This window comes from Elaeis guineensis, chromosome 10 (genome assembly GCF_000442705.2).
Source record: "Elaeis guineensis isolate ETL-2024a chromosome 10, EG11, whole genome shotgun sequence".
Taxonomy (NCBI): Eukaryota; Viridiplantae; Streptophyta; class Magnoliopsida; order Arecales; family Arecaceae; genus Elaeis; species Elaeis guineensis.
In genome coordinates, this window is record NC_026002.2 from 3,287,490 (window position 1) to 3,305,275 (window position 17,786).

At 36.7% G+C, this 17,786-nt stretch overlaps 1 protein-coding gene across 1 annotated transcript in view; it reads left to right on the forward strand.

Moving 5' to 3' along the window:
• LOC105053333 (alpha-glucan water dikinase 2) overlaps positions 1–17,786 on the forward strand; it is a 43,066-nt gene that overhangs the window by 6,042 nt on the left and 19,238 nt on the right. Inside the window, 7 exon segments of the mRNA XM_073244369.1 lie at positions 6,188–6,322; positions 6,882–6,970; positions 7,184–7,318; positions 16,375–16,537; positions 16,623–16,712; positions 16,791–16,976; positions 17,678–17,740. Coding sequence (XP_073100470.1) covers positions 6,188–6,322; positions 6,882–6,970; positions 7,184–7,318; positions 16,375–16,537; positions 16,623–16,712; positions 16,791–16,976; positions 17,678–17,740 — 861 coding nt within the window.

Here is a 17,786-nt window from a genome sequence, read left to right on the forward strand (position 1 = left end):
AACTTATAAATGACCAACTCCACCAATTTCAAAAATATCTTAGGAAGCTTCAAATCAATGGAACTTCTCTCTCTGAAGAATTTAAAGTCTCGAGCCTTCTTAATAAATTGCCTCCTTCTTGGGATAGCTTTGCTAAAGGTCAGCTCCATAAGCAAGGAAAGCTAACGCTAACTCAACTCTCAATTTAATTAGGATAGAAGACCAACATAGGTCTAAAACCCAGCAAACCAGAGTCCCAAATGCTCAAGCTAACCTGACCTTTACCAAATCCAAATCAAAATCTAATTTTCAACTAAACCAACAACATCAGTCAAACCATCCTAACCGACCCTATTCAAATAAGTTCAAGCCTAAGGATAAAAACTTCAAGGCCAATAACACTAAATCCATCAAGCCTGCCCAAGGTCCAAGTAATAAGTTCTGCTTTATGTGCGGAAGGACCAATCATCTTGCGAGAGACTGTTATCACCGGAAGAAGAAGCTCTTTCGCAAGCCTTCTGGTTCCTCAGGACCTCAAGCTCATATAGTTGAAGATCTAGAAGATACCACCTTTAGGACTTAAGTGGAGGAGGTGTAATCCTTGGGAACAATACAGCCGCCAGGATTAAGGGACAAAGACGAATTAATTTGAAGATGACTTCTGTAAAAGTTCTTACCCTGATGGATGTATTGTATGTTCCAGACTTTAGGAAGAACCTAGTCAGTGGGTCTCAACTAGTCCAGAAAGGATATAAAATTATCCTTGATTGTAATAAAGTTGTAATAACTAAGAATAATACTTTCATAGGAAGAAGATATGTAAGTGAAGGCTTATTCAAATTAAATATAATAAATTATTTTATTAATAAAGTCGAGAATCAAGTTTATTTTGTGAATAAATCTAATCAAAATTTGTGGCATGATAGATTAGGTCATGTACACTTAAGGAAAATCAAACATATGATGGATTTAAAGTTAATTCCCAAATCAATCTTAGATACATCTAAGTATGAAATATGTGCTGAATCTAAACAACCAAGAAAACCATTCAAATTAGTTGAAAGAAATTCTTCAATCTTGGAATTGATACATAGTGATGTATGTGACTCTTCCAAAACTGCAACCCGTGGTGGCAATAGGTACATAATAATCTTTATAGATGATTTTTCGAGATATTGCTACTGTTACCTAATGAAATCTAAGGATGAAATCTTTAATAAATTCAAAATTTATAAGAGTGAGGTAGAAAATCAACAAGAAAAAAAAATTAAGATTCTTAGAACTGATAGAAGAGGGGAGTATAATTCAAATGACTTTATTCTGTTCTGTTAAGAACATGGAATAATTCATGAAGTAATTGCTTCTTACTCTCCACAGTCCAACGATGTGGCTGAGCATAAAAATCATACATTTTTGGATATGGTGAATGCTATGTTGATTAGCTCAGGTCTGCCTAAGAACTTGTGGAGGGAAGCTCTTCTGTCTTCTTGTTTCATCCTAAATAGAATTCCTATTAAGGATAGTGATAAGATCCCTTATAAATTTTGAAAAGACAGAGCTCATAATTTGAATTTTCTCAAAGTGTGGGGGTGTCTAACTAAGGTGAACATTTTCGAACTCAAAAAGAGAAAGCTAGGATCTAAAACTGTAGATGTTTCTTTATTGGCTATGCCCAAAATAGTAATGCCTATAGGTCCTTAGTGATTAAATCAGATATTAGTGATATAAGTTATAATTCAATCCTAGAAGCTAGAGATGCTTTTTTTTTGAAGATATATTTTCTTTTAAAACTAGAATTTCAAGATCCCTAGAATGTGAACCATTTTCTTCTAGATCTATGGACTTAGAACTTGAAACTGAAACTGAATTAAGAAGAAGAGGATCAGAATTGAAAAGAATTTTGGAGAAGAATTCTTTACATATCTTGTAGAGGGTGATCTTTGCACGTATGATGAAGCTATGTCATCATTAGATTCATCATATTGGAAGGAAGCTACAAATAATAAAATTCAATCAATCTTAGAGAATAAAACTTGGATTTTATCAGATTTACCTCCTAGAAATAAAGCAATAGAAACTAAATGGATTTTCAAAAAAAAATTAAGATCAGATGGAACAGTAGAAAGATATAAAGCTAGGTTAGTAGCTAAGGAATACAGCCAAAAGAAAGACAGATTATTTTGATACCTATGCTCCTGTAGCTAGGATAACCACCTTAAGAACCTTAGTAGCATTAGCATCAATTCATAAATTAATGATTCATCAAATGGATGTAAAAATTGCATTCTTAAATGAAGAATTAGAAGAAAAAATCTATATAAACCAACCTTAAGGTTTATAGTCAAAGAACAAGAACATAAGGTATGTAAATTAATTAAATCACTTTATGGATTAAAACAAGCTCCTAAACAATGGCATATTAAATTTGATGAAATTATCCTAGGTAATAACTTTAGGATTAACGAACATAATAAATGTGTGTATTATAAAGAAATAACTCAGATTTTATCATTTTATGCCTATATGTAGATGATATTCTATTATTTGGAACATCACTAAAAATAATACAAAAAACTAAAGATTATTTGTCAAATACTTTTGATATGAAAGAATTAGGAGAAGTTGATATAATTTTACGAATGAAACTTAAAAGAACAAGTAACGAAATAGCATAAACCTAACACACTCAATAGAAAAAATGCTTAAAAAAATTGAATATTTTGATCTAAATCCCGTTTCTACCCCATATGATCATAGTTCTCATTTAACTAAGAATTTAGGAGAATCTGTAAGACAATTAGAGTATTTCCAGAGGATAGGGTTACTGTTATATGTAGTAAATAGAATCCGTCCTGATATAGCTTATGCAGTAGGCAGGCTAAGTCGGTATACTAACAATCCTAGTGAAGAACATTGGAAAGCCCTAGAAAGAGTCTTTAGATATTTAAAATGGACTCTAGATTACTTTCTTTTGTTCTCCGATTATCCAGAAGTACTAGAAGGATATAGTGTTGCAAACTGGATGACAGATAATTTAGATGTTAAGTCCATCACAGATTATCTCTTCATATTTGAGAAGATGCAGCATCTTGGGATTCATGTAAACAAACAATAATAACAAGAAGCACGTTAGAGTCTGAATTAACTGCTCTTGACATCACTTGCACTGAAGCACAGTGGCTAAAAGATTTAATTAATGATATTGAATTTTTTTATTCAAAATATCTGTAGTACCAATAAATTGTGATTGTAGAGCTTTAATAGATCTGTTAAATCAGCAGACATCAAATAAAAAGATGAATAATCATATTCTGATCAGATATAAAACTGTGAAAATAAAATGAAAGATGTGATATCACTTCAATTTATAAGATCAAAGAATAATCTATTTGATCTTTTAACCAAAGATCTTTCAAAGACTTTGGTATTTGAGACATCGAGGGAGATGGGGCTTAAGCCCGTATATTAGTCACCAGAGTGGACCCCTATCTTTGCGATTGGAGATTCCAGGGTCAAGGTTCAAAGGGAAACGACTTCTGAGGTGACGTCTGGGAGCATCAATTTTTTTGATTCTATCTCCAACCTATCCCTATGGTGTAGTGCTCTATATGTAACGATTAAGCTGAGCGTAGCTCTTAATAGATCTAATTCTGAAAGTTCAGCGAGGTATGATTTCGTTACACGTACCCTTGGAGGATCTATCTTAGTGAGAGTAGTCGTGAGGCTGCGATTATAGGATTAGGGCAAATCCTAGTAACTCTCATGAAAATCAAGACAAGCGCATGGCCTAAATAGCACTACCCCACATTTGATCAAGTCATTTTCATACTGTGTGTATTTTATACTAAATACAAGTTCAAATCTAGAAGGTACTTATACTAAGCACAGTAAAAGCCCAATGAACATTTTTAAATATTTGATGAATTTAAATATTTTGTGAGTTTTGAAATTTGTGGGGGATTGTTGACTTTTCGGGTTTTCCGAAGTTTCAAAACTCCTCTCGTACGGAATGTCGAACGTGCATGGATGTCTGCGTCGAGTGCGCATGGACATTCCGCCGTTTGGCCGTTCGCGAGAGGATCGTGTGGCAACGTTAGTGCGGTCGTTCCGCGGCCGCTTCGCGAACTCTCCATGCACGGGCGGCAGTTCCGCATGCCGTTCTCGCACACGGAGCTTTCACGGTCGTCTGCATCTATAAAAGGCGCCCCCCTTTTCTCAGTTTCTGAACGAAAAAAATACTGGAGTCTTCTATCTTCAAAAAAAATTCTCTCGCATCTTCAAAAATTCTCTCTCTTCGTGCCCTCTCTCTCTCTTTCGTTCATTTTGTTGATTGGGCTGAGGACGAAGTTGATCGACGTCTGTTCGAGATCGTGCCACCGACGGGCGTTGGAGTGTTTGGCTTTCGGATTGTACCTTGGAGGAGGGTGTGCGGCTCAGATCTTCGCACGAGAAGGGATCGGAATCTCCTTTAGGGCAGTGGTTTATCCGCCTCTCGAGCTAGGTTCTATTTATTTTATTTTTTGTCACATCATATTTAATTGTATCACACACATCACAGAAAAAAATATTTTAATATATATATATATGATTGGCATCTAAATTACAAATAATTTTTTTTTGAGCCTATTTCACCATTTTCCATCTTAAGCTTACTCTTCAATACAATTTTTTTTTTAATTAGTTCATTTTTCTATAATTTTATTTTTTTCTGTGGTTACATTATATATGTATATATATTATTTCATATATTTTCTATAACAACCTAGTGAGAAAAATCGTAACCAAGAGAAATGACCACCAGTGGCCTTTGTAGCAGCCTAGTAGGAACCTTCTACACAAGGTAATGGACATGTTCATGAACTAGAATGTGCACCTACTTCCTAAGCACTTTTTTACTCTGAGAGTTTCTAAATGTCTTTTTCTATGTCCTGCACTCCCATTTCGCACCCACTCTGGCAACTAAGCTGATAGGATGAAACATGAACATTCATGAATCAGAAAATAGAAAGCACCAAACTAGAAAACAAAAGAGAATGGTTAGTAACTAACCAAAAGCTTGTCTTAAGACTGTCTCGCATCCAACCGGAGGGTCAGGGATAAATAGGAAATTGATGTGGAGCTGACATTGCAATGAAAATTAGAAGGTTGCAATGGAGATGAAAGTATTATCTACATGCTATATTTATTAGTGTTATCTTCAATACACTAAAGTGAAGTTGGCAAACCATTCGCCGATTTCAATTCAAAATCATCAAAAATGATTAGGGATCCCTATTTCAAAATGAAACAAGGGATCCCTATTCAACGAGGGCTTTTGAGCACTCTCTCCCCCTCCATCTCCCTCTCTCTCCCTCCCTTCTCCCTTTCAATCTCTCTCTCTCCTCTCACTTTTCCTCTTTCTCCTTCTCCCTCACCCCCGGCTTTCCCCATGTCAGTATGCTTCAGCATGGCACGGTATGAACCTTTACCATGCTGAACCAGTTGCTAATGGGCACCCCTTCCAGCACTAATTCAGCGAACCTTGACCGACCAGTCTTCCAGCTTTGGCGGTCATAGCTAGGGAAGGATGGGGAGCAGGAGAAAGGCCGGAAGGAGGAAGAGAAGAAGGGTGTTGATAGTGGTGGGTGGAGGGAGGAGAGAGGCGAGGGTTTTGAAGGGTCCACATAGGGGGAGAGGGGAGGCAGAGGATGGGGGATCTACAATAGGGTGGTGATGGATGGGTTTCGAAGGATGCACGGAGGGGGGGGGCTATTTAATCGAAGGCTTCTCTCGAACTAGGGGGGCCTTTTAGTTGCGTTCAGCTCGTTTACTAAGCCTACAAGGCGAACCATCCAAGTTCCCTGTTAGTTTGCTTAGGTATGTCTCAAACCAGCAGCCAACCATGGTGGTGATCCAAAAAAAAAATGAAATGGTCATCCATATGTTTTTACAAGTTTTAAATTAATGACATGCCCTAGTACGATATTGATTCTACTATACTTTTGCTCCTTGGGTTCCATAAATAAACTGATCTTGAGAATATGATATAATTGGAGAGAATTTATAAATGTTACCCTCTGGATAATATAATATAGGTTGGCTTTGGTGAACAGTTTATATGTTGTATTCACCTCGAGCAAAAAGAACTAGCAGCAATGCAGCATCATACTTAACCATGTTGTGTATTTCATGAGTAAACCTTTTAATTCGTCTTGTATGCACCGTGCAGTTTGTGGACATCAACCCCAAGGGAAGGAATCTTATGGGAGTGCAATTTGTGCTGTGGTCTGGTGGGTTTTGGTTGAAGAACAATGGTTCAAATTTCTATATAAGCCTGAAATCAGTGAAACCAACATCTGGAAAGGTCTTCTACATACTATCCACAAGGATATCCTTCTTGTTAGTCCAAAAATTATGTTCTTATTAAATTATATTTACTTGCAAGTAGCAGAAAAATTATTCAAATACATTCTTTTCTTCCGTACCACCTACTCATGGTCTGTATATTGTAGGTTTTTAATCATTTAATTGCTGAAGAATCAACTACTTTGTATCATGTGCTTTTATAATCATCACCATCATCAGTGTATTGAATTTCATCCATGTATTTAAGTATTGTTCAGGACAGTGTGATATGTGCCATGCCCATTCTTACAAGCATGTGACATCGACACAATACCCACAACATGTCAGTACTTGGCTTGCTGCCATACCAGTGTGTGCCAACTGCCAAGCATGCCAACCACGGCACAGAATGACAAGACTTAACAAAACTGTGCCAGTACCAGGCTATCGCACCACGAACACACATTACTTCAATACTTAAATTCATTCTGGTTGTTGCAGTTGAAAACAGGTAAATTATGGCTAAATCCTTCTCTCAGGTCATCAGATCTAATACTACAGTTCATTGATTTATGCAGGGTGAAGGGTATGGAACAAAAATTTGCAAGTGGTTGCTTGATGAAATATCTGAGAGAGAAAAGGATGCTGAAAGGTCATTGATGCACAGGTATCCCCAGTAGATTGATCTTGTGGTGTCCAATCTCCATGGTCTTTCTATGAATTATTAGACTTATTTAAAAATTATTTGAGAAGACAAGTATTCCAGAGAAAAAATGTAGCTAAGAAAGTGCATCTTTGCTTTAGATCTTGTGAAAGGTATTGCAACTTAAATTTATTGAATTCAGAAAGATAATGCATGTTGTAATGATATTTTATGCAGATTCAGCATTGCAAAAGAGTTGACAGAACAATGTAAAAATGAAGGGGAGTTGGGTCTTATTGGTATTCTGGTATGGTTGCGGTTCATGGCATGCAGACAACTTTGTTGGAATAAGAATTACAATGTGAAACCACGGTATCTCAATGCACCTTTTCTCTAGCTTTCAAACTTTCATATTTCTTTATATTTGTATATTTGATGAAGTATTTGCAGTTTCTACTCATGTTATACGTCAAACTGTGTTATATCTGACTGGAAGCCTTGTTGTATATAGATTCTGACTTGAAATTCACCTGAGCTAGCTAAATGAGCCATCTGAGTGTGAAGAAAGTATTCGAAATGTCAACAACATAAACCTACACTATGCTATATGTCAAGCAGTGGTGCATCAATTATATCTGTTCTCTTGTCTAACAGACTTAATTAATTTTTATTAATTTCCCTGGGCCTTCCCCTAAAGATAGACAAGTAAACATGTCAGCTTCAAGCTTCAGCAAGGTTCTCAAGGTCCATGACCCTATGCTTACCAAAGTTCTCTCACATAAATTACCGACCTATCTTTTTGGTGCTTGTGAGCTGTGAAAATAGAAATGCTTTATTTTCTAAGGGGTTGCATGAGTTTCTCTTGTAGTTCAAAGTCTATTAGAAATGGAACATTGTTGAAGGTTTTTATGAAACAAAGTTATTAACAATGTGTTTTGCGATATGAATTTAAAATAGAAACCTTTTCCTTTTGGCATGTAAGTGTAAGCAAACCATGGATAAAGAAAAAATGACATGCAAGCACACACAGTTGGGACTTGGGAGAGAACAGCATGACTGTCAAACACCAAAACTCATGTTGCCCAAACTACTTGGCAAAAGATGAGTTACCAAAATGATTACCTCAAATTGGGCCAACCATAGAGATGAAAATAACATGCAAGCGCACATAGTTGGGATGAAAAACATTTTTTTGTTGATGTATTTCATTTAAAGTTTGCTCATATGTTTGAAAAATAACTTGCATCACTTGCATAAATCTGTAAATTCAAGATTTCCTTCATTTTTCTTGTAAAAAGAAAAGATGCATAAGAATCCTATTAATTTTTTTCCACAAGACTTCATAAATAGATAAATTCTTGCATATGATGTTTCTTTTTCTTTTTTTTTTTCAAAGAATAAAGTAAAAAATATGGAAATGTAAGGGGTTGGAATATTAGAGGTCAAATATTATTTCCATGAAACTCCATATAAGGAGAAAAGCGGAATATTGATGCCTTCAAAATTGTTCAAGGAATATGTTTTGGGATGCATCGGGGATATAGTTAGAACTTAGAAAGGTGCTTAAAGAGATTATTGGCAACATTAGCATTAGCAGCAAACTATGCTGTTAATGGTGGTCTAAGATTATACTGAGTAAATCATGCTAAAAATGTGGGCTTGGGAGAGATCTGTTCATGGCAATATAAAAATAGAGCAAACTTTAATAAGTATAACAATGAGTTTCTGTTTTATGTTTAGATGGAATGTTCAATGTTGAGTTAAATATTAAAGGTGATGAATCAAATTAAGTCACTTCTGTTAACATCTTTTCGGTTGTGTTATTTTGGTAAAAGCATGGATTGAAGTACCATATTGTATTCATGTATTGGCGATACTATACCATGCTAGTAAGGTACTAGTAGTGGTAAATTCCTTAGTATGGTATCATATTGACGGATGGTGTTATATTTCTCTTTTACTAGTAGGAACCAACATGCTTACTATGTGTCAATATGACCATACCTTGCCAATAAGGTATCGACATGTGCATCAATCTAGGAAGCATGGACACAAATATATGATGCAGATACTATGAAGACCCATGTAGGCGTGTGCTTAGTCCTATACTGGCTATTCATCAGGTAAATCTTGAGTAGTTATGTAGGGCCAAGGAATCGAATAATACTTTTTGGCTAGTCTTTTTCAATGAGATCCTGGGCTAGCACAAAATGGTATCAGAGTGCACTTGACCCATGATCCATGTGGTCTAGAGACACTATAACACGGGCTCATTTGGGTTGACCACAGATTGATCATAGTGTTGTATTGGATTTGTGGTGCTTGTGATTGGATTTGAATGAATTTGGACACTAAGTCTGGAAAGGATGCTAGGCTTAAATGATAGGAGTATGTGAGGATCTATGGGGCATGTGTTTAGCCCCACATCGACTATGTACTGGGTAGATTTTGGTACCTATATAGGGCTAAGGAAATCAAATAATACCTTTTGCCTAGTCTTTTTGGGTAAGATTCTAAGCTATTACGAAATGGTATTAGAGTAGACTTGGCCCATGACTCATGTAGACTATGAGAAACTATAGCATGGGCCCATTTGGGCTAACTACAGGTTGATCATTGCATTTGTGATCAGATTTGTGATACTTGTAATTGGATTTGAATCCTTATCCGGGTGAGGATACTAGGGCATAAATGGAGAGAGTATGAGGACTCACGCATATCAATAGGAATATATTTAGCAATCAGCAAGAATCCAAATATAGCACAATCCAAGAATACCTTATCAGCAGGGATCTAAATATATATGCAAAATCCAAGAATACTTATCAGCAGGGATAGCAATCAGCAAGAATCTAAATATAGCACAATCCAAGAATACCTTATCAGCAGAGATCTAAATATATATGCAAAATTTAAGAATACCTTATCAGCAGGGATCTAAATATAGCAATCAGTAAGAATATATTTAGCAATCAGCAGGAATCTAAATATAGGCTGTATTTTTATAGTTTGTATTACTATCTTTGGGCTGTAATATATTATTGATTATCCTGTTTTGTATAGTTGTTGGTATAGGCTGTATTACTATATTTTTCTCTATTAAAGATCTATATAAAGAGACTCTTTGATCCCAAAGGGGAGAGGCAATTTTGGCATCCCAAACCATCTCTCTATTCTTGTTCTTGTCATGGTATCAGAGCAAAGGGCTTCTGAAACTACCATCCTCATCTAGAGGGCTTTTGGAGTCCGCTACCCTCATTCAAGGATTCTTCTGCAGCATCTTAAGATCGTGGGAATCTGAAGTCTGGTATTTTTTTGAGAAACTTCTGTCAGGTTCGTTGCATATTTCTGTTTTGATCTCTCTAGCTTTCGAAATCTCTGTTCCTGATGCATACCAACACCAAAACTGCTGTAATTCTGTATGTTTTAATGGGAAAAACTATTTTTTTGGGAGTTTCATTTAAGATGTTTCATTATGGGTCAAGAACTTTGGGGTTTGTTGATGGAAGTGAAGGCCAGCCTAGGGAAGATAAAGAAAATGAAAAAGAAGTAAAACAATGGCAGAAAAATAATGCAAAAGTGATGAGTTGGATTGTGAGTTCTGTTGAACCTCAAATTGGAATAAATCTGCGGCACACATTACTGCTGCAAGTATGTGGAGTTTTTTAAAGAAGTTATATCATCAAGACAATGATTCTAGAAATACAATATTGGGATTGAGATTGGTGAATATACTCAGGGGACAAAGATGTTCAGGATACTATTCTGGTTTTATGAACTTGTGGTTGGAATACAACTCTATCATATATGAAACTGTTCCTATGGAAGCTTTGGTGACAATTCAAACTTTGCAAGCCAAAAATATGAGAGATCATTTCCTCATGAAGTTAAGATCTGATTTTGAGACTGTTAGAGGACTTTGATGAATCGAAAACCTGTACCTGATCTAGATGAGTGCTTTCAGGAGGTTCTTCGTAAAGAACAACGGCTTCTCTCACAAGGAACTGCCAATAATTCTAAGGCTATAAATAATTCAGATCTTGCCTTTCTTTCTAAGGAGCAACCTAGAGCTAAAGATACCCAGCAGTTACAATGCTATTCATGCCAAAAATATGGACACATTGCTCGAGATTGTAAGGAGAAATTCTGCAGGTATTGTAGGAAGGGAGGCCACATCTTGACTGAATGTAGGCGAAGACCTCAGAACAGAGGAAAGGCATACCACACCACGATTGGTTTAGCTGAAGAATCTTCTCCTCTTGCCACACCTGCTGGTAATCATCAATCACTACTGAATCAATTCAAGCTATGATTGAGTCTGCCTTGTCTGCCATGGAAATTTCAGGTAAAAGTACTTCTAGGCCTGGTTGTTAGATTCTGGAACCTCCAATCATATGACATCCTCTTCACAAACCCTTTGTTCAATATCTCCTTACCATGGTCAATCTAAAGTTCACATTGCTGATGGAAAAAATTTGCCTATTATGGCAATGGGTAGAATTCAATCCAAAAAACTTTAATGTTTCTGATGTTTATCTTGTTCCACAATTGTCCACTAACCTTTTTTCAGTTGGACAGCTTGTAGACAATCATTGCAATGTAACCTTTTCTCTTCTGGCTGCATTATTCAGGACCTGAACTAAGGGACAGTGATCGGGAAAGGGAGTAAGCATGGGCATCTTTTCACTATGGATCACATATTCCGCAACCCTTGGTTTGTCTGCATCTCATGAAGTTGTGTCCAATAAATGGCTACTTTGGCATCGTAGATTAGGACATCCAAATTCAAATAAATTGTTGTTAATGTTCAAGAAAGTTTGATTCATAATAAATCTGAAATTCCAAAGCAATGTCCTTGTTTTAGTTGTTGCCAAAGGAAGAGCAAAACTCTTCCATTTTCTTTGAGCAATCGTATATCGCAATCATCCTTTGAACTTATACATTCTGATGTCTGGGGTTTGGCTCCAATTATATCCTCTTCGGGTTGCAAATATTTTGTCACATTCATCGATGACTTTAGTAGGTTCACTTGGATCTACTTCTTGCGTGCAAAATTTGATGTATTGTCTTGTTTCAAAGCCTTTGTGTCGATGGTTGAAACTCATTTTGACAAACGTATACAGACCCTACGATCAGATTCAGGGGAGAGTATATATCAAATCAGTTTCAATTATTTCTTCAAGACAAAAAAATAATTTCTCAACGATCTTGCCCCTATACTCCTCAGTAAAATGGTGTTGCTGAGAGAAAACATAGACACATCCTTGATGTCACTCGCACTCTGCTTCTTGATGCTGTAGTACCTCCAACATTTTGGGATGAGGCTGTAAGGATTGTTGTATTTTTAATCAATCGTCAGATCTCGAAAAAATTAGAGAATGTCAGTCTCTATTTTAAATTTTTTTAAGAACAACCAAATTATAGAAGTCTTCATCTCTTTGGTTGTCTTTGTTCTGTTCACCTTCCTCCACTTGAACGTCATAAAATTTCTACTCAAGCTGCTCGCTGTGTATTCTTGGGTTATGCGGTGAATCAAAAGGGGTTCCGATGTTATGATCCTCACAGTCAACGCATTCGAGTGTCTCGAAATGTCGTATTCTTTGATAAATATTTTTTCTATTCTCACCATCCGTCATTATCTTCCCAAGTCTCTTCCTCCATTATACATTTATTTGACACAACTCATGAGGCAGATTCCTCCAACAAATTCAAACAAGGGATGGTCTACAAGCGAAGGGATACACCCACAGGCCACAGCATCAGGTGCTGGTCAAGCTGAACCTCTTAACCCTGCTATTGACCCTGATCCTGAACTTGCACCGGTTTCTGAATTTCCTTCACTTCCCAATATTAGGAGATCCACTCGTCCCACTCGCCACCTAACCGCTATGGCTTTCCATCCACTTCTACAGAAACATCCTTTCTCTCCACTTTGTCCATAATTCCTATCCCCAATACATACTCTCAGGCTGTGAAGCATGAGTATTGGCAACAGGCTATGGCAGAGGAGTTAGATGCTTTGGTCAAAACCAACACATGGGATCTCATTTCCTGTCCTTCAGGCATCAAGCCCATAGGATTTAAATGGATTTACACTATCAAAATGAAATTTGATGGATCCTTGAAATGCTACAAGGCTCGATTGGTCGCTTTGGGGAATCGTCAAGAATATGGAATTAATTATTAAGACACTTTTGCCCCTGTGGCTAAAATGACAACTGTTCGAACTCTTGTTGCATTAGCTGCATCAAAATCTTGGCCTATATTTTAAATGGATATCAAGAATGTTTTCTTGAATGGAGATCTACATGAGGAAGTTTTTATGAAACCTCCTCCAGGATTGCCTTTGCCATCACAAGACTTGATTTGTCGATTGAGGAGATCACTCTATGGGCTCAAACAAGCACCACGGCATGGTTTACTAAGCTGCGACATACCATTCAGAAGGCGGGATTTCAGTAGAGCAAACAAGATTCATCCCTTTTCTTGCAAAGGTCCCCTCATGGTCTTACTCTTATTGTAGTGTATGTTGATGTTATATTGATCTCAGGTGATGATACTCTTGGAATATAGCACATCAAAGATACGTTGCATTGGTCATTTCAGATGAAAGACCTTGGGTATTTTAATTATTTTTTAGGTATTGAAGCCCATCGCACCAAAAAAGGCATACATTTGACTCAACAGAAATATTTGCATAATCTAATATCTCTTGCTCAGCTTCAAAATAGTCCCACTGTTGCCACACCTATGGAAGTAAACTCAAACTTCGGAGTAATGCTGGCAATCTACTTGATGATCCTACTTATTATCGCAAACTTGTTGGGAGCCTCATTTATCTCAGTTTTACTCGTCCAGACATTGCCTATGCTGTGAATAATGTGAGTCAATTTATAACTGCTCCTAGGCATACACATCTTGCTGTTGTTCATCGTATTCTCCGCTACCTCAAGGGTACTCCTAACCGAGGACTGTTCTTTTCTTTTGGAACCTCTCTGTCCTTGTCTGCATATGCTGATGTCGATTGGGGAGCTTGCCCCCAACACTAGGAGATCTATTACTGTTGGTGTGTCTTTTTCGGACAGTGCTTGATTTCATGAAAATGCAAGAAGCAAGATCGGATTTCTAGGTCATCCACTGAAGCTGAATATCGCGCAATGTCTACTGCATGTTCTAAAGTCACCTGGTTGAGAGGATTACTCTTGGAATTGGGTTTCCCGTGCAATGAACCCACTCCCCTATATGCTGACAATACTAGTGCCATTCGAATTGCTGAGAATCCAGTCTTACATGAACGCACAAAACATGTTGAAATTGATTGTCACTACATTTGTGATGTTCTTGAAGGAAAATTATTACTCTTCTCTACTTGTCCTCCAAAAATCAGATCGCTGATATTTTCACGAAGGCTTTCTCCTTTTATCGACATAAGTTTATCAGTAGCAAATTGATGCTGCAAGATTCTCCAGCATCAATTTGAGGGGGAGTATCAGTAGGAATATATTTAGCAATCAGCAAGAATATAAATATAGCACAATCCAAGAATACCTTATCCGCAGGGATCTAAAAATCCAAGAATACCTTATCAGCAGGGATAGCAATCAGCAAGAATCTAAATATAGCACAATCCAAGAATACCTTATCAGCAGGGATCTAAATATATATGCAAAATCCAAGAATACATTATCAGCAGGGATCTAAATATAGCAATCAGTAGGAATATATTTAGCAATCGGCAGGAATCTAAATATAGGCTGTATTTTTATAGTTTGTATTACTATCTTGGGGCTGTAATATATTATTGATTATCCTGTTTTGTATAGTTGTTGGTATAGGCTGTATTACTATATTTTTTTCTATTAAAGATCTATATAAAGAGACTCTTTGATCCCAAAGGGGAGAGGCAATTTTGGCATCCCAAACCATATCTTATTCTTGTTCTTGTCATGGTATCAGAGCAAAGGGCTTCTAAAACTACCGTCCTCATCTAGAGGGCTTTCTGGAGTCCGCTACCCTCATTCAAGGATTCTTCTACAGCATCTTGAGATCGTGGGAATTTGAAGTCTGGTATTTTTTTGAGAAACTTCTGTCAGGTTCGTTGCATATTTCTGTTTTGATCTCCCTAGCTTTCGAAATCTCTGTTCCTGATGGATACCAACACCAAAACTACTGTAATTCCTGTATGTTTTAATGGGAAAAACTATTTTTTGTGGGAGTTTCATTTAAGATGTTTCATTATGGGTCAAGAACTTTGGAGTTTTGTCGATGGAAGTGAAGGCCAGCCTAGGGAAGAGCATCGGCTTGCCAATAATTTCACCACAGAACTCATGAATGGTCAGCATGAATGTCTTAAAAACAATCTCTAAAGATATATACTCCATACTAGCTAGAACCAAAATTGGTCCCAGCGGGCTGGTCTCTTACCACTCGATATGTACCACACTGACTAGCACCATATATGACAACTGTTACAATGGTTTTGTAGGCAAATTGACCCTGTCCCAACCTGTGCCACCCTAAATCAGGCCACGCCGCCCCACATACTAACCCCATACCATTGGTACTCTCACACTCTCTCTCTATGTGTGTGCGTGTACGCACGTGCACGCGTATGCATGCTCATTTGAACAAGCAGGTGCCAACCTTGCTAATTATGTACTGACCTGTACCAGCCAATGACCATAATGAGGTCCATACCTCAATTTTTTAAATCCTTGGTTTAGACTAAGTACTCTTTTGTGCATAATGAGGGCTTAAGGAATTTTGAAACATGATTCTTTGTGATAACTTAGTTGTTTGCATAAATTTTCATCTATTATAGTGTATTCAAATGATCAATGTCCTGCTTGCAAATTTTGTGACTTTGCAAACATATCCAGGCCTCGTTAATGTAATATAGAGAGGATGAGATGCCCAGCCCTATCACTAAAACAAAACCCCTTTTTTCATCTTTTCCCCCTTCATTCATCAAAACTCCTTGTCTTCTCTCTTCTACATGTCAGCTTTGATATTTTATTATGCTAACTATTATTTGTTTCTTCCTCAAAAGTTATTTAGTGTCTAGGTTAACTATTAGAAAAAGCATTAATAATGTTGAAATATTATTGATTTCAACATACATGCTGTTTAATGTCTTGCAAAATTCTTATTTATCTTACAATTTGAATTTCCAAGATGCACAATTTTTACCTCAAAATTCATCTTCTTCTCTTACAAATCATAAATTATAAATCATAATATTCTATTTTAATAAGCATATATATATATATACATACTATAATGTATGTATGTATATGTGTGTGTGTGTGTACACATATGCATGTATGCATATTCATATTCTGCATTGATGGGGAAAAATTCATGTGATAATAGTCTTGGCCCTCTTGGGCCATTGTTGTTGAAATGTCAAATGGGTGCTTTTGCTGCAGAGAAATTAGTGCAGCTCAAGATAAGTTCACTGATTTGTTGGAAAGATTGTATACTGAGCAACAAGATGATAGAGAAATCTTGAGATTAATTTTGGCAACTGTAGGCCGTGGAGGCCAAGGTGATGTTGGGCAACGAATTCGAGATGAAATACTCATACTTCAGGTTTGGTTCATTATGTACTCACATTGATTGGTTGTCTCTCAATTTTAATCTGTAATCTAATTTTATTTTTATGTTACTAATTTAGAGGAATAATCACTGCAAAAGTGGTATGATGGAGGAGTGGCACCAAAAATTGCATAATAACAGTAGCCCAGATGATGTTATCATATGCCAGGCAAGCCTCTGAATGCTATTTAATTCTTTAGAAACTTCCAATAAATTTGAAGCAATTGTTATCTTTTATTTGCATCAGGCTCTATTGGATTATGCTAAAAGTAATTTTGATATAAACGTTTACTGGAGAACATTGAATTCAAATGGTCTGACAAAACGCATACTTGCAAGCTATGACCGCCCCATTGTTTCAGAACCTCAATTCCATGCCGAAGCTAAAGAAGGACTTATTCATGATCTAGCAGCATACTTGAAGACGCTTAAGGTTTGTTAAAGTGCTTCTTGCATGAAAATATATAACTGGCTTCCAGTGTTTTTTACTTATACATTTAAATGAGGATCTGTCTAAGCATGCTTCACCTTTTTCTGTTCTGTTGATTGATTCTTTCTGTGTTATGGTAATTAGGCTGCAAGTTGAATTGTTCATGAAAAGCTAGGAGTTAGCATAGATCAGCTTGTTCAGGCTGGCCGAGCTGAAGCCAGATAGTGAGGCCTACCTTGTAAACAAGCTGACATGAAAAGTTGAACAAGTATTTCAGAGGCTTCTCTCTGACACTATTTCACTCCAATGCTGTGATCCAAGATTGCTTGCCCAAGCCAAGCCTGAACACCCCTTTAGTACTCAGTCTCAAACCGCTTAATTCTTCGCCCTGTAATGCTTTTTCATGGTTAATTGGAGGGTCAGATTTGGTGATATACATTATATAAATTTTCCCTACCAATATAAATCAGAATCAAACAAATTTTGACACTACAAAAGGCAAGTATAACTTGCAATAATATCTAAGTTAGGATCTGGTGCATCTGTTTCTAACATCTAGATTCAAATGGCCACTGAATTATGTAGTGTCAGCCTTCAGTTATTAATAATTTAACATCATCTAGTGTCTAATATCTTATATACTTTAATTTCTAAAAGAAACATCTGAGATCTCTCAGATCCCTCTCTTTTCATGCCTTGCATAGGCTGTTCATTCAGGTGCTGATCTTGAATCTGCAATTGCCACTTGCTTGGGCCACACGGGCAAGGTTAGTCCAACAGATTTTTGATGGAAGTGCATCTTCTTGTATCTTT